The 18,586-nt window shown below is 34.2% G+C and overlaps 1 protein-coding gene across 1 annotated transcript in view; it reads left to right on the top strand.

The window, feature by feature from the left end:
• Window positions 1-15,984, top strand: part of Tmem30a (transmembrane protein 30A) — a 28,881-nt gene extending 12,897 nt beyond the window's left edge. The window contains exons 3-7 of the mRNA XM_046430426.2: window positions 1,857-1,964; window positions 5,774-5,861; window positions 7,007-7,156; window positions 10,690-10,899; window positions 13,314-15,984. Of these exons, the coding sequence (XP_046286382.1) occupies window positions 1,857-1,964; window positions 5,774-5,861; window positions 7,007-7,156; window positions 10,690-10,899; window positions 13,314-13,507 (750 nt within the window). The 3' untranslated portion in view covers window positions 13,508-15,984. The remainder of the gene's footprint in view (window positions 1-1,856; window positions 1,965-5,773; window positions 5,862-7,006; window positions 7,157-10,689; window positions 10,900-13,313) is intronic.
• The last annotated feature ends 2,602 nt before the right edge of the window (window positions 15,985-18,586 follow it).

The raw sequence follows: 18,586 nt of genomic DNA, 5'->3' as shown, positions 1-18,586 counted from the left end.
GATTTTCTAAAGGTCATGATAACTTTATAAGATTGTTGCCACCCAATTCACATAGCTAGACTGTGGAACCAACCTAGATGCCCTTCAATAGATTAATGGATAAAAAAAAAAAAATGTGGCATTTATACACAATGGAATATTACTCAGCACTAAAAAATAACAAAATTATGGCAATTGCAGGGAAATGGATGGCATTAGAACAGATTATGCTAAGTGAAGTTAGCCAATCCCTAAAAAACAAATGCCGAATGTCTTTTTTGATATAAGGGGGGGGGCGACTCAAAACAGAGCAGGGAGGAAGATTATGAGAAGAAGATTACCATTAAACAGGGACGAGAGGTGGAGGGAATGGGAGAGAGAAGGGGAATTGCATGGAAGATGGAAAGAGACCCTCATTGTTATACAAAATTACATATAAGAGGATGTGAGGGGGAAGGGAAAAAAAGAGAGAGAAATGAGTTACAGTAGATGGAGTAGAGAGAGATGATGGGAGGGGAGGGGAGGGGGGGATAGGAAGGGGATAGGAAGGGCAGCAGAATACAATAGACACTAGTATGGCAGTATGTATAAACGTGGCTGTATAACCAGTGTGATCCTGCAATCTGTACACGTGGGAAAAATAAGAATTCATACCCCATTTGAATCAAATGTATGATATATGATATGTCAAGATCATTGTAATGTTTTGAACAACTAATAAAAAAAAAAGATTGTTGCCACCTAGTGGTTATAGTTACTCTTGTGCTGAGATGGAGCACAGGATAAATGCTGCCTTTGAAAAAAACCATGAAAACTTAATTTAATTATTTAATTTTATTTCCACAGAAATAACATATAAATTTAATGTATCTTTAAAAGTCTAGTCTTTCAACTAGATGAGCAAACTATAAAGATACAATATATTTGCTTTTGTCAGAATAGACAGAATTGAAGAAATGAAACTTGAAATGATTTAGAAGCTCCCTCATTTATAAAAACCTATTTCAGAATTTCTCTTCTGCAAACATGATCAGCCTCAGATTCAGTCTTTTGTAGGTTCTTTGTTTCTTCATAAAATTTGAATTGGACTAAAATCCTTTTTAGGAAACTTAAAGTAGGTTACTTTGTCTTAGTATTCATTGAAATGCTCTCCTTTTTAATTTATAAATTGAAATTACTATACTAATTCTTGAGATGATACTCTTTTTCCCCCCACAAAAGGCACATTTGTCCTGTTCCTGTTTCTGTGATGTAATTTTGATAGAAAATTCTTTGCCAAGTTATTTTGAAGTTGGCTCCACTAAATGTATTATAGTTCTTTTCTTGATTATTGTCAAGTGACTCCTTGTCTAAAATACTCTAATTACTAATTTATTTTTAATATTTTATACTGTCCTATTGAGAAATTTTATAGCTTTATTCAGTTCAGAATTTATTTGCTTAGATAATAAATGAAAGTTTGACCATTATTTCTCAGAAAAGTTGATGCCAATTGGGTGAAGACCAGTCTGGATATGTGTGTGTGTGTGTGTGTGTGTCTGTGTGTGTCTGTGTGTGTCTGTCTTTTGCATTCTGATATGCCATTCTTGGTCATTTTGTAACTGTACAAATATAAATTAGAAAATTTTAGATAAAAAGTCACCCAGGATAGGCTAATAGAGTTCTACAGTGTTATTTTTAAATGTAAATGGTACTTTTTTGAAGTATTTAAGGATAGTTTGAAAGTTTACTTTTGGGTTTTTGTATTATACCTTCTTCAACCATTTTAAATTGCTAAGTACTTATAGAATTTACCCAGACCCATTATCACAAATTGTAAACTAGTAAAGTTCAAATTACTTACCTTTTGAAAACATTTTTCCCTCTCCTTTCTCTAGGGCAATGTGTTCATGTATTATGGACTGTCTAATTTCTATCAAAATCATCGTCGTTATGTGAAATCTCGAGATGATAGTCAACTAAATGGAGATCGTAGTGCTTTGCTTGTAAGTAAAATGGTGAAATATGAAAATGTGGTATCTGCAGTAATAGCATACGGTAATCATTCAGTTACAAATGTTAAGTATTTAATGTTAGGATGAAATTTAAAGTGTTATTTGTCATTTCTGGTTTATACAGTGAGGGTTTTTAGTTACAATACTTTTTTTTTCCTGGAATTTGTATAGCTTCATGACTTCTTACAGCCAGAGGACACATTACTACCTGCCCGTTTCTAGTAATCATTGGGAGTTTGGCTTTATTAAACTGTTTGTAATAGAATTTTGATGAACCTAGCATTCTGGATGTATAAATGTGTTCTGTTTGGGTTTGCTCATTATTAATTATTATGCTAAGTAGGGGATTGCACAAAAAGGCTTTTAATTTCTGAGATTGTGTTTTAAAGTTAAATATAGGTACTCTCCATTTTTTAATTTGTTGGAAGCCTGAGCAGTAAAATCCAGAAGGTAGGCTACTGAAAAACTGTGGAGTTTTTGAGTACCGAAAAGCTCTATGGAGCTTTTTGAAAATACAGATTTCAGAATTTTCCAGAAAATATATCAGTGTCTTCAGGGGTAGAGCTCTAGAATATCTATTTTTTAATAAGCTCCCCTTCTGATGCCTTGGCTTATTTGGGAAACTGGACTAGAGGATTGTAGTTTCTTGACTGCTCAACTTTTGCGTAGTAGTGGTTTGTGCCTCAGTATTTTATGTTATTGTTGTCAATGCAGCAAACATTCAGAAGCTCAAAGTGTTTTAGTTGGTAACTCTTTTAGAGTTCAGTCTAGGACTATGTTGTTAGCAGAATGGACCTGGCAAATTTATAGCTGCCTTATCCTACTTGGTTTTATTGCTGGTTTCTATGTGGGATTTAAGAAATAAAAGTCTATCTAGAGATTCCTGGTATGCAAGGCATTCTGGTTAACTATAATATTTTACAATTCGTTGTATTCTATTTACTCCATGGAATCCAATTTTTGGGTCTCAAATCCAGAGCAGATGATGTACTTTGAGACATATCAAATTCCTAGACCTTTCCAAATTTGTCATTTGGTATTATAGAATGGTTCCATTCAAAGAATCAGGAATGATGGTTGATTTAAAATTTTCTTGTTAATTTTTCTTTCTTATAATTATTTTATTTAGATACACATGATCCTCATTGAGAGAAAAGGAAGCTGAAACTTTTTATTCTTTTCTTACAAATCTCAAGAAAGATTTTAGAATAAGGATTGATGAACTTTTTCTGTGGAGGGCAATATAATAAATATTTTTGGCTTAGTAGGTCATATTGTCTCTGTTGCATCTATTCAACTCTACCAATGTAGAATGAAGCAGCCATAGACAGTTCCTAAGTGAGTGGATATAGTGTGTTCTAATAAAATGTTATTTATAAAAATGAGTGGTAGGCTGGTTTTGCCCGTGGGCTGTCATTTTTTAATCCTTGGACTAGAAAACTTTCAGAAATCTTATGAATATTATGAATATCACATTGAAGTCCAAGTTACTTGACGTTGCATGTAAGGCTTTTCACAATCTGACATTAGTCTACCGCATCAGTTTTACTAATTATCTTTAATACATCTTTGGCCTGACTGGCCTGGGCCTTGTTTGCCATTCCCTAACTGTGCTTGTGACATGAGTAATCTGCCTCTCATAATTTATCATTTCATTTGCCTAGAGTGATGTTTTTACACTACCTTTGAAGGATTGCTCATTTCATGACCTATATTTTTCCTAAGTGCCCTTTGATTCAAAATATCTTCTTTAGATATTTACCTTATTCATGTCTTGGTCCAAAACATCGTCACTTTTTGCTTTGGTTAGATGTCTCCCATCATCCAGTCTTGCCCGTCCTTTCCAGGTCATTCTCCTCAAAGCAGCTATAGTGATTTTTTAAAAATGTAAATATCACTTCCCTACTTAAAATCTTGTAAGGGTTTATTAGCACTTGAAGTAAAATCTCAGGATGATCTGAGCTATGTGTAATCTTCCAGTTTCATCATATAGTATTTTTCTCTCTGCTAACTAGCTATATTCACCTTTATCTGCTATCAGTTTTTTCTTAAGAATATTTTATTTTTTGTCTTCTGCCTGCTCTTCATATAGTTGGAGCCCATTATTTTAGGTGTTATCTTATATGTTACTTCCTCCAGAAATCAGTTTAACATTTAAACTGTCTTCTGCCTGCTCTTCATATAGTTGGAGCCCATTATTTTAGCTGTTATCTTATATGTTACTTCCTCCAGAAATAAGTTTTTCCCCCCTCCTACTCTATCTTGGTTATTCACTCACATAGTCTCTTCATAACATTTATTACAATTTGTAATGATGAATTTGTTTACTTAATAAATTTATTACCCGTTTTCCTAACTACACTGTAAACTCATGAGAGTAGGGAACATGGCTTTCTTTAATTACCATGTTCCAAACATCTGGCTTAGTGCATGGAAAGCATTTAATAAATATTGAACGAAAATAGACATCTTTATTGTGGCTTTTATTTTAAATTATACTCGGTTGTGTATGAGTATGTTTTCTCTCTGTTACATTCTGAATTGTTTAAAAGCAGGGATATATTTTTTTTTGATAACCTAGCCTATATATGGTGTATATTAGGGACTCATTAAATTGTTTTTCTAAGCCAGTTACTGCCATATACCTAACATTCCTTAGCTCAGTATCTGACACACAGGCAGTAAATAATATTTTTTTTTCTTTTAAAATTTTCTAAGAATTTAGCAGCTAGAATACATTTGCCCTATTATGAGTTTATTTATGTTTAATAACCTATATAGTTTTCATTAAAATGTTCAGAAAGAAATAGGCCAGTTATAAATGTTGTCTGTCTCCATGGTCTTGGACCACAAACTTTCTCAATAAAGATGGCTCAGGGACCAAAGAACTGAGAAGTCAAATATTGAAATCTTATGAGATCCCAATCACGTTTCCTTCTCACATAGTGCTTTTACTAGTCTAGACATAGAGAATGCAGATATAAGTCAAGGTTAGTAGATAATGGAAGAGGTCTAACTCGGGTCTCATTAGTTTCAAATTGGGATTATTTTGGTCTGTTACATGCTTGAGACATGGTTTAATGTTGCCTGAGAGTCCCAGAACAACTCAGGCATTTGTCTAACCTTAGACTTAGTTTAACCCTGTAATTGCCTCATCTCCTTGAGGATGAAACTAGGTCAAAATCCAGTCTGGAAGACGGGCAAATGTTCTACCTGCCAGCATTTTCATTTTTCTTACACCTGGATACACAAATTAAAGATCATTGTATTCTGGGAATCTGCATTAAACTCACTTCTTCCTTCCTTCTTTCATTAGACATTGTATTCAATCCCAAATTATAAGATTTGAAATAATTGGACATGTTCATTTTATAAGTGAAACTTAGTTTAATCAAGGAACTTGTCTAAGAAACTAGAATGTCTATTCCTTTTGCTTCCAGTTTAAGATTCTCATAATTTTATATCACAACTTGGATTGACAATAGACAATTTCTTAATTTTTTTCCTTAGGCAGAAAACTCTTTATGCTTATGGTTTCTATGTTGCTTTGAAAATATGCTAATTTGATAAGTATATATAACAATATATGCAAGTAAATGTTTCATTAAAAAGGTGGTAGAATAGTTTGAGTCTTTAAGTGTGGTGTTATTTATAACTTTTTTCATTTCAGATTCATTTTATATGTATTACAAGTAAGAAACATGCATGGATTGAATTTTTAATCATTAACCAGGGATAGCTCATAGTTCTTCCAGAGGCATAGGTGATAATTTCTCTCTTTTTTTCCTCCTAAAAACCAGAATCCCAGTAAGGAATGTGAGCCTTATCGAAGAAATGAAGACAAACCAATTGCTCCTTGTGGAGCTATTGCTAACAGCATGTTTAATGGTATGAAATGATACAAACATAAATATAGATAGAGGCATATATAATTAGGACAGTTTGTATAACCTTATTACCAATTTGTTAGTGTAGTAAATGTGAATGAAATTGAGAAATTTAGCTTTAAGCTAAATACTCAGGTCGTAAATGGAGTTTATAATGCTTTGTGACTTCCTTTTGAGCATTCTTATGTAAGACTAGATTTCTTTCTCTGAGAAGAAAGAAGCAGAGATATTTTTCTAATCTTCCTATTTTGTATACTACAAAAGTCAAACTGCCATTCCCACTGACTTTAATTATTCCATTAAAAGGGAGACAGAGTGCTGGGGTTGTGGCTCAGTGGTACAGCACTTGCCTAGGATGTGTGAAGCAGTGGGTTTGAGTTTCAGCACCACATATAATAAAGGAATAAAATAAAGGTTCATCAACAACTAAAAAAAAAAGTTGGGGGATACAGTTGATCATTTAGAGCAGCCCTGTCTGATAGAAATGTTATGTGAACCTTAAATGTGGGCCATGTAGGTAATTTTAAGCTTTTAGCAGTCACATTGGAAATCCTCAAGTGAAATAAGTGAATTTAATTTTAATAATACATTTTATTTAACCTTATACGCCCATGTTATCATTTTAGCATGTGATAATATGTAAAAGTGTTTGAGATATTTTATGTATATATTTTTAGTAAGTCCTTGATATCTGACATACATTATATTCTTACTGAACATATTTATATATACTAACCATATTTCAAGGGCTCAGTAGCAATTCATGCCTAGTGGTCACCATGTACAGATAATAGAAATAGTTAAGCCTGGAGTATTAAGAATGTGTTATTGAAAGGAAGAGAGGCAAATTTACCTTGCAGTTTTATTTGGGTTAATATTAAAACACTTGATCTTATGTGAGCTAGGCAGCCTGTCATATAGGAAAGTGTATTTGCATTGAGGAAAGAAGTCCCTCTGGACTTACAAATTGCTATAGTTAACTCACATCTGAATAGAGTAAATGTGAATCCTATGTCTTCTCTGTCACACTCACATTTGGAAGCAAATACCAAATCCTCATTTCTTGTAAAATAAAGCAAGGGCTATAGATTTTTAGTGCTATGAATTTTTAGTAGATATTAGTAATATTTTCCTTTTCTTATGTAGATACATTAGAATTGTTTCTGGTCGCCAATGAATCTGATCCTACACTTATGCTCATTCCTTTGAAAAGGAGAGGTATTGCTTGGTGGACGGATAAAAATGTGAAATTCAGAAATCCTCCTGGAACGGAAAGCCTGAAAGAACGATTTAAAGGTAAAACATTACTAATATTCCCTTAAAAAAAAAAAAAAAAAACTCACTCTGCTGGCCTGCCCTTGACTCCCCCACCCGGGAAGCCCACGCTGGCAGGCACCGGGTGAGAGGCCGCTTCCAGCTGTGGCTGAGTGCCTAGATGCCTGAGAAGGGTTCCATATTTGAGGAAGACATTCACCTTGTACCTGCCTGCCTACTCCTCTCTCTGCCCCTGTTAGACTCTCCAGCTTTGAGATGCTGACCTTCACTGCTCAGCTAAGGATCCTGAGAATTCTACCTTCTCTAAACACATCCAGCTGAGTGAACCCAGGGTGTTATTTCACCTGGGGAGAGTAAGAAATGGGGGGATCAAGGCATCAAAGCAAGAGCTCTCTTGGGACCTCAAGAAGAGGAGTGAAGCTGGAACCACCAGGGAGTATGAGTATGAATTTTGGCACACTTTTACATATTATTACGTGCTAAAATGGTAATATGGGCATATAGGGTTAAATAAAATGTATTATTAAAATTAAATTAACTTATTTTAATATGAATATGAGTGAATTTTGGCACAAACTGCTGCATGGTAGAGAAATCCCAGCTGACAGGTGCAGTTCAGGAGCAGATGAGATCCAAGGGAAATCAAGACAGGCTGTGGAGCAATTCTAGGGGCTTACAGCTCCCATAGGAATGGTTCTGCTGTCTTGAAGCCCCTGCATTGTGTCCAGCCCAGTAGAACTGCTGTCCCCACCAGATCCCTCCTAGAACACAAGGGCCCTCTTTTCCCTGTCTGCTGAACAGTGCCTCAAAAGAAATGAGGGCTGGGCTGCCTGTACTCCCTCTGGCTATAGCCCCTCCTGGAGATGGGGTCAAGGCAGCAGGACTGACCGTGTGACTACTGGTTGACCAGAGAAGCCCAGCTGAAGCCCTGGGTACTCTAGATCTGAGCTAGAAGTTCTCTGGGAATCTGGAATGAGTTCCCTTCTCCTGAATGACGTTCTAGGTGCCACCTGTTTTTAAACTCCTAATCTGGAACTCCTTAGCTGGGGTAGATAGGTGAGATTATGCAAGCTGAAGCCAGCTTTGCTGAGAAGCTCCCTACCTTCATGCCTTCTATTTCCTCCTGGAATTAACTAAAGTAGATTTCAAGCAGGGGCTGGGTGGTGATCATTGCCTGGTCAAGTCCATTCTTTCTCTTCAGATTTTAATACCAAGGTCTTTTCCTAGTTAGGGCTCTAAATCCTATGTTTCTGTAGCATTACTAGCTTCCCAGCACTATTCTATTATTATTATTATTATTAAAATTTAAGATGAATTATTTTAATTATCCCCATCCTCCTACTCCTACTTTCGCTCTTAACTTCATCCTTTTTAGGAACCTTATTGTTTCCCATTGAACAAAGGTTATGAGGTGGATGTTGACAGCATTCCATTTAAGTTTTGGGGGAATCTGGCCTGACCTCTGCCAGCCTCCCTGCTAGCCCAGGTAAGAGGAAGAAGAGGGGGGCTGGAGAGAAAGCCAAAAATGCAGCAAAACTAGGAGTTATATCTCAAGGTGGATTTCCTGACCATTAAGGATAGGAGAGTGGTGAAAGAGAGCAATTGTCTTTGTGCAGAGTTGTTCCTCAGCATGGGAGCAGGAGAGGCTCTAGAACAAGGTTCAACCAAGACACAGTCCACAATTGGAACTGGCTCCTATCTTTGGAGAGCTGTTCTGTGCATTATATTTAGCAGCATTCCTTGCCTACCCTAATTATGACAACTCCCACATTTTATTGTCTCTAGAAATTACCAGATGTCTACTAGTGGCAAAATTACCCACCTGAGAATCAATTCTGGAGTCAGGATGGTTTTCTCTTGAGTTATTTACACCTTTCACCCTTCTCTAATCTGGTTGTTCATCTTAAGCCTGAGCCTTGAATGAACTAGAACCCCTTATAAAGTAGGCTCAGTAGAGCAGCACATACTTTTTTTTTTTTTACTCAGTGTATTGATTGTGCTTGTGTGGGATCATGTTTATGAAGGACATGTATTATGCTTCTCATTCTTGCTCTTTGGAAAAGGGGTTACTGCAGTATGGAAATGGGAACAGGATATGTTGGGATTGGAGAGGGAGGAGATAAAAAAAAAAAAGCAGATATACCCTAGTTATCTTCCCCAAGTTCTAAGATTTTTTCTGTGCCCTAGTCCTAAAACCAGACACAAGACTTAGGGAGTTTTGTCTGAAGACCAGGACCCATCCCTCACCTGTTCAAGTCTGCTTTAAATGGTAAAACAATGCAGGAGCAGCAGGGTCTTTAGGCACTTTGTTTTCTCAGGTGTTTTTATGTTCTGACCCTTTCCTTGCAGGGTAATTAGGAAGGCTGAACAAGATTATTTAGCTCCTGCCTGTTCTAAGACAATAAGGCTAGAGTCTTGCATTAGCTCTGTAATAGGAAGCTTATTATATGGTAGTGGGGTCAGGACTGTAGAAACTGGTATCCACTCTACTGATTCCACCATCCATCCAGTTTGCCCTATCTACAGTGGATTGATGTTTTAATTTTTTCAAATTTCATTGTACTTCCTGCAGTTTTTCAGGGTCTAAGATTGGTCATAGAGATACATTCCCAGTTTACTCTGTTCTAGTCAAGTTAGTTGTTCTGAAAACAGCCCACCTTGTTGCCCTAAAGGAACTCAGTAGCCTGAGAGTTAAGACAAAAGATCTAAAGAGTTAACAGGATAAGGTAGGAAGGGGTGGGGGGCAGACTCCTGACCTCCCAACACATCCTAATATATTCTTTGGACACATCTTCTCTTTGGTGCTCTCTTGCCTTGAGCTGCCTTCCTTCTCTAAGTGTATGCTACCATCACTTTAATAATAAAGTGATAGGAATAGATTTGAGAGTCATAATTTATATTAAAAAATTGTTGGACTTTTAAATACATTTTTCAAATAGAAAATGTAAGAAAAAATTAAACTCTGGAGTTTTAATTTAAACCCCTTAAATTTTCTGTCTTCAGATTTTTTTATAAGTGTATGCTTTCAAAAGAATATATTTTTCCTCAACTTCATACCAAGTTGGGTACCGGTTCTTTTGTACTAAAATTCTAAAGGAAATATATACTTTCAATCGTTTCTTTGGTGTTTTCTTATAAGCACTTCAGTTATCTTTTAAAACTGTGGCAAAGTTTGTTTTGAACAAGCCCCCATTTTTTATAATTCAAATTTATTTTTTTGTTTTTATGCCTCCTTATTCACACTGCAGTATTTCATAACATATTTTTCACTAAATAATCTGCCTTTTGGTATATACTCAATATCCTTTTGCATTGTCTTTATTAATTAAGATATCAATCAAGTCTTTGTAATTTTTTGTTGTTACAGGATGAATTGGTTTCTTTTTAGATTTTAAAGACTTCCTTAGAAAAAGCATACATTTATACCTTTGAAAAGAAGAAAAATACTCAGATTATGTATTGCACATCTTTATTTTAGTGGAGTGTGAGTTTTCATTAAAACTCTTAATAAGCTAGAATATGTTGTTTTTCCATTTCTCTCCCCACTCTTTAAGATACAACACATCCAGTAAACTGGCTTAAACCAGTGTACGAGCTTGATCTCGAAGATGAGGATAATAATGGATTCATAAATGAGGATTTTATTGTTTGGATGCGTACTGCTGCATTACCTACTTTTCGTAAGTTGTATCGTCTTATCGAAAGGAAAAATGATTTACATCCAACATTACCAGCTGGACGATACTATTTGAATATCACGTACAGTATCCTTTTTTGGTTATGTATAAAGATTCATAGAAAATGAAAGGAATCTAGTGCAGCCTAATCTCAGTTATGTATCTTGTTACTTTGTGGTTGGTTTTGGTCTCTCCATTTGTACGGGTATGTAAGCGTATGAATGTATCTTTTAATTTATATCTTCTAGAAATATCTTAAATTTGTATGTACCTAGTGTAGGTTTCAAATGTACCACTTGGTAAAATTACTTAAAATATAGGTTCTTGATTCAATAAGCTAGGTATTTTTACAAGGGAGATCTTTAACTGAGCTTAACATAAAAGGTAAAGGTGTACCTACTAAATAGGTGTTGATGGTACTGATGGTTCTTTTAATATATATTTTTAGATATTAAAAGTCAGCAGATGTATTAGTTCGTATCAAATAATTACTCGTAATTATTGATGTGTTCACACATAGTATTATAGTTTTTATCATTAGCTCTATTGTTCTATATTAATAACTTAGGTTCACTTTCAGTACTGATATTTATTCCATTCTCACTATATGTCATTACTATGCTCAATACTTTCTATGAGTTGTTTTGTTTAATTCAAGCAATAACAGAGTTTTAGGTATCATCTCAAGAATGATTGTTATAGACAAGAATATGGGAACCTAGAGTATTTAAATAGTTGGCTTGAGGTTACACCTGTAGTACTTAGAAAAGTTGGGGTTCATAACCAGTGTGTTATCCTCAAAGGACATGACTTTACCATTAGCCACCACAGTAAGCTGCATTCCCTAGCTAGTTCACCCAGGTAGTCAGAACAGCCATGTCTACGGAGATGCAAAGTCTTTTTTAGGGGGACTATATCGGGAAGTTCCTTTTATTCTAAACAAAGCCCTTACATTGTTTACTCTATAGCTCATTGTTTATATATACTGTGAATGAAAAGTTTCCTAGATATTAATGTTTTAAATATTTGCTGATTTTTGCATTTTTAATTTTCATAATCTAAGTGAGCCATAAGTATATAGTTTTGGTTTAGAACGGATTAGTAAATAATTGAACTATACCAATTTCAAAAAAGGATTGATTTGGATCCTAGACTCTGTTAAACCTGAATACACAACTGAATATGACCCTGATAGTGACATGGGACAGAAAGTGACTGATATTTTGAAACCAGGCTTTCACAAGAACAGTTTTGAATACACAGACCCACTTCAGGTGCTGGTAGGAAGAATGTTATTCAGAGAGGATAGCCAATGGATAGCTCTGTCACAACTAGTATCGCAAAGATCTAGTAAGAGTATGGGCAGATACCAGTGTTAGCCTGATGCAGAGCACAGTAATGGAAATTTTTAGCTGACATAAAATTTGCGTTCAGGAAGTCAGCAGCAGGGTCCCAAACACTGATAGAACTGTCAGGAAAAATGCAGGGTTCTTGTAGGTTTGCAAAGACAGGAATTTGAACCTGCCAAACATCAAAGGTTCATTATCAAAATGGGGGAATAAGGTGGGAACTGGATGTTAGAATTATGGCGGAAACCCATTTTTTTAGAGTTGGGATACACAGAGAAAGAAAAATTGTCATGGGTGATTTGATATTGTATCCAGTTCCTAGGTCATTGGTTTAGGAACAGCATTTAAAATCATTCCTGCCTCAGGTTAGGATCACTTTAAGAAATTAGTAGATCTGAGCCTGTCATTTGGAGCCCAAGGATGTTGCAGAAACTATAGAAATTGTTGGGGCCTGACACTTGATTGAAAAGATGCTTTTGAAAAAGTTGTACCCTTGTTCATAGGGACTTAGTTATCTCTTCTTCTCTACCCTAACTCTTGCCAGAATCCTAGAACTGTTCCATGTAGATAATTTATGGAAAAGGGAACACCCTTTCTTAAATCTTCTTAGCAGTCAGTTTTCACTTGTACTGTCAGTCATATACTCTGTGTCATAGCATGAGTTATGTTATTGTCCCAAATCAGCAAGTTAAAACTTCAGTATTTTGCTTTTTTGACCTTGTGCTGCTCAGAGCTCTTTTAGACTCCTAACTACACTTTTGTTATATATGCTTGAGTAACAGAGACTTCTCGTTCCTTGATTGTTTCATTTTCTCCTAGTCCATCAATCTCCTCTTCTTTTGTGGGCTTCATTGCTATTTATCTGAAATATTATTTCATATTACACCCTTCCTTTGTAATGAGTTCAAAACCACCTGAGAAACTACATAACCCTTAAGTTTGATTTAGTAAAATATTTTGGCTTTTACTGCTAACATTTAATTTGCTTCGTCTACCTTTCAAGATAATAATTTTTTGTGATTCAGAACATATGAGTAAGATACCTGTGTATCATAATTATACAAGTGAATTACAAGCAAATGTCAACTTTAAAAATTGTATTTTAAATATCAAGTGACTAGAGATGGAAAAATCTTCCTATACCCTCTTCAGATTACCCTGTACATTCTTTTGATGGACGAAAACGGATGATTTTGAGCACTGTTTCATGGATGGGAGGAAAGAATCCATTTTTGGGGATTGCATACATCACTATTGGATCCATCTCTTTCCTTCTAGGAGTTGTACTGCTAGTAATTAATCATAAATATAGAAACAGTAGTAATACTGCTGACATTACCATTTAATTTTATATTCTGAAAACAAATCTACTGCATGTGTATCAAGGCCAGGCCTATTCAACCTAAGCTTTGGAACGCTGATGTCTGGTTAGTATGTCATTTTGAAGTTGGCACATAACTGTTTTTTTCAAAACATTCTTTGTCCTTTGCTTCTTCCCTATGATTGACTTATGAAAATATATGACGGGTATAAAAAAATTAGCTACATTGATCATATCAGCACTGTAGCTGCTAAAATGACATTCTAATGTTTGCTTTTTATTGGGACAGGCCACGTGATGCATAGAGCCTCTTTCATGTGAAATGCATCTACTGCTTAATTGTTTATGCTATGTTGATAATATTATATTGACATATGATGCTGTATATGTGTACCTATGGTGTGAAGAAAGGAATTACAAGATGTATGAGTGTAATGACTTGCTAACTTTTCAGGATTCAGAGTTACAGAAAGATGAAGAAAAAATCTAAATAAAACACTTCATCATTTTCATGTGTTGTGTGTAAAGGCTTAAAGTACCATCTTTGTTGAGGTGGTTCATGTATTCAGTTTAATCTATTACAGTTCTTTGTTAAGCTTAGCTTTCATTTCAGAGGACATGCTTATTACCTTGCCTGGCATAGAAATTGATGTTCAGTTCTAAAGAGGTCAGGTAGCTCCTGGATAGGAGAATTTAAAATTCCTCTTTTCATTTAGTTAAAATGTTGCAGTCAGGAACCCCAACTCACTTGAAATGTTTAAACATGAGATCATTTCCCTTGAATGAGAAGAAAGAATATGGGTGAAATCAAAAAACTGCTTGGCAGATGATCATCTTCTGCCTTAATTGTAAATCAGATGAAAATGTTCAAAGGAGAGTGTTTTCATTCTTGTGATAGTAAACATTTAGAAAATTACTTCAGCATTGAAAATACCTCACATTGTTCTGATTTGGCAGGTAAGTGTTTTGACTTGAGTACTAATACTACAGAAAATTTTTAAACCTAATTTCCTCTGTATTTCATTCAGTTTTGCATATAGGTCAAACGTGAATGTGTGTACACATTCTCTTTAGTTAAGATACCAATTGGTTGGTTTTCCTAATACATTACTTTAAAAAGATTCCTACTTAAATTCTAGGGATTTTGGAGCGTGTACATGGCAAATTATAATATATGATTGAAGTTATTTTATTTTCTACTAACTGGAATTATTTTAATATTCCTCACTGAATAAATGCTGTAATTTGTTTGGTATGGAATTTATTCTTGAAGTGAATGTAAACTTATTTTTCCACATGCATGAAAAACTATGTATTAATCAGAGATGAATTAATTGCATTTAAATTGCTTTTTTAATTTTACTAGAATAACTCATGTTTATGTAGAAAATGCCTGTTTATTCAGAGTTTGCCATGATTTCCTTCAGTTATATTTAAATCAAAAGCTCTGAGTAATGTATCAATTTTTATTTATATGCTTTTTTAAAGAAAACAAATAATGTGATGATTAACAGAAGAAATGTGCCACACTTCTTTAAGTTTTTGTATAACGTGAAATTCAGTTAAAAGAACTTGTAATTCATAGTGACTTTTTTAAATTATAAAAATATTACTTGCATGAGTTATTTGATGTATGGTTATCCTAAAATTTCTTAGTGCATAGGGTATTCTTTATTTAAAAATACTCTTTATGTTGTTAGAATGTTCTTTATTCTGAAAATTGTCTCTGTTGCACGTGGCAGTTAATTTTCTGGGCTACATCATAGGGAGGTTTGTTCAGTCTTTTTAGATTAAGTCTGTGCTGTTTAAGGAAGACTACTATCCTGTGTCTTTTGTTCTGACTGGGGGACCAAAGTGGCTGCTAAAGAAAAGTTGAAGAACCCTTCCAGCACTTTCATAACTGTGGAGAAGATGGAATCTTAAAATACAATTGGAGTTTTATTCATCTGACAAGTGCATTGGTGATCTTAAGTGCTTACTGTCTCTTGCCCTTTGAGCTCTAAGGATTCCTGTTACTAAATATGAAGAATATGAAACATTCACATGGCATCTGCAAAGCATGAGGGGGAGGGAAAACATTTCTTTCTTATAGGCTTTTATATTTATATTTTGGAAACGTTGATGTTCTCAAATTTCAGGTAACTAGGTTAAGGTAACTAGGTTAAATAGAAGTCTTGGGAAAATGTATTAATTTGCAGGAAGCATTTTGACATGAAAAGTTTCCCAATTGGAGAAATTATTCAGTAAGAAAAAGCAAATTGAAATCATAAGGCAGTTTAAGAAAAAACTGGAAAAAAATTGAAATCATAAGGCAGTTTAAGAAAAAACTGGAAAAAAAAACCCTATATACTACCTAATAGGAAATCAGAGAATTATTCATCCAGGAGAAGAGTCAAGTGAATATTGTTTATTGGATAGTTACAGTTTATTTGTAACCTTGATTATGTTTAAAGATAACATTCTGTTACTATGCTCTGTGTTAATAAAAATGAACAAAGTTAACTTTGCTATGAGTAAGTGTCTTGCTAAAATAAATTGCCCCATGTGATTTCTAATGTTTAGTTAGTGAGTTCAGATTTTAACTTCTCAGTACCTAGATTTCATAAAATGTCTATTGTTAAATTATTATGTTTGTGTTTATTAATCACTCTGATAACATAAATTGCAAGATTTATCTTGTGGAACATTTGTCCTTACTGGGAAGCAGTGGGATTGTTACCTATTTGTAGACTGGCTAATTTTGGTTTTACATCAAGAGTAATATCTGGTAAACTGAGAGACAAGGATCATTAAAATAATGAAGTAGGGCACCCAAGAAATGAAAAATCTGACTGGCAAAGACAGTAACTGAGAGAGTTAATGAATTCTGTTCAGCCTGTTGCCTCCGGACTTAGAATTATTAAATGGCACTTCTTGTTTGATGAAATTATAGCATGTTCTTTGTGAACATGGCAATATTAAGAGGAAGTTGAAGGGAGTAAAGACATGCTACTATTAAAGAGTTTCAATGCATAAATGTCTATTGTAGAATTTGATAATCTGGTAAAGTATTTAAAACCCATTCTTAGCTTTTGCATCATTTGGTAAACAAAACTCACATTTCTTGTGATGTCACTTGAACTTTCAAAATATATTGTCTAGAAGTAAATCAGACTAAGATGATCTTATTAGCTTTGATGTATAAAATTTATTAAAGTAACATGTATACATTTAACAAAAATTAAATAGTAAGTTCTAAATGCTTTATGGTGAAAGCAATAATTCCTGTCTGAACTTAACTTTCCTCTACAGAGACAATTACTTTGTGATTGTTTCTGTTATTTATCTCAATTTATTTAAATAATATGCCTATTGACTATTATTTGATTTTGTTTTAGATATTATTATCTTCTTGATAATGTTATATGACTTAGTTCTTTAACACACTATCTTACCTTCTCCTGTTATATAGTTGCATCTTAATATTGAGTAAATGCATTTGCTGTTAAATTTTTGACTATAAAAATAATGTATATAGCAAAGCATGTATCATGATTACATTTTCCTTTATGTAATTTTCTTTTTCCTGAAATTAATATTTGCCTCATTTTTAACATAAAACTTTGTCAACCTGTCTTAAAAATTTTCCAAATTCTTTCAAGTATACTGTGTTTTTATCAATAATTTTGAAGGGTTTTTGTACCCTTAAACAGATAATGTCCTGGTTTTTACTTGAGGTCTATTCTGCAGTTATCCTTCGGTGTCAGTCTTTACTGGGCTCTCTGACCTGCTGTACAGCTGTTATCCCATGATCACCCTTGGGTTTTGTGTCTCTTGTTTCCTCATTTATTTTCTTGTCTACTCAGCATTTCCTAAAACATGCATATGCCTCCTAGAAGTGGGATATTAATGGTAAATTTTCTGAGTCTTTACTATCTAAAATGCCCTAAATCTTCCCTCATATTTCATTGATAGTTTGACTATATCTACAATTTTAGGTTAAAAGTAATTTGTTCCAGATGTTGGAAGACAATGCTCTGTTCATTTTTTAGAAAGTATTTATTATTTATCTGTGATGCTGGGGACTGAACCCAGGGACTTGTGTATACAAGGCAGGCACTCTACCAACTGAGCTATATCCTCAGCCCTTAAGCCTTCATTTTTGCTTTTGGGAAATCTAATCTTATTTTAGTTTGATTTTGAACCCCTTAATTGATGCTTAATTTTCTTTTTTTCCCTCTGGTTTAGAAACTGTTGCCTGTCTTCCTTTTTGAATTGTCCGATTTGAACTTTTAACATTATCTTCCTTCTTTTGAATTTATAATATATACTTTAAAAATATTTTAATTTCCAAGACTTCTTTCACTTGTATTCTGTTTTTAAAATATTGTAGTTTTAGTTCACAGATAAAATATCACATTTTCTGAGAACATGTATGGAGATATATATATGTTTTTTGTTAGCACCAAAATTTGTTTGTTTTTTTTTTTTTTTGCTGTTTTTAATTTATTTTTTTTCTCTTGTTCATATAAACAGTTTTCTTCATAATTTTGGGTATTTTTGTCAATCTCATATGTATTTGGCCACAAAAGACTCTAAAAGCCCTGTTTGTGGTGAGGCATGAAAGTGATAGGTTTCACCAGCACAGGGTCATTTGGCAAAATATTTGTTACCTTATTAATGATTTAAAGCTTAAATAAGTAACAAATAGCTGATGGGACAGTATTCATAGGTAGACCACATTTTGAGAAGGCTATAGCAGAGTATAGTCAGGGACAAGCCTATTAATGATCAGTTGAAAATTATACACAACAGAAGGGTCAAATCTCCAGGACCCTTGCTTTACTCCATTTGGCCACACAGATATGATGTTTTATAGCCAATATTGTCTCCTATAAGTAGAAGCATGGAGAATTTTTATCTGAAGGAATTAATGGGAGACTGTGAGGTAGAAGGAGTGGGCAGGAGATGGGCAAAGGAAAATATGTGTCGACTACAAATTGAGAGCCCGGAGGATAAGAAAGATGTGAAATTAAAAGCATTAAAAAAAAAAAAAAAAGACCCTTTCCCAACCTGCTTTCTTCTGCAGAAGACTATAGAGAATTCTTCCCCAGAGAAACTAAAC

Source organism: Marmota monax, unplaced genomic scaffold (genome assembly GCF_021218885.2).
Source record: "Marmota monax isolate L192 unplaced genomic scaffold, Marmota_monax_Labrador192_F-V1.1 WCK01_AAM20220418_F8-fsc00227, whole genome shotgun sequence".
Lineage (NCBI taxonomy): Eukaryota > Metazoa > Chordata > Mammalia > Rodentia > Sciuridae > Marmota > Marmota monax.
Note: the sequence above shows the minus strand (reverse complement) of the source record. Positions and strands in the feature narration are given on the sequence as shown.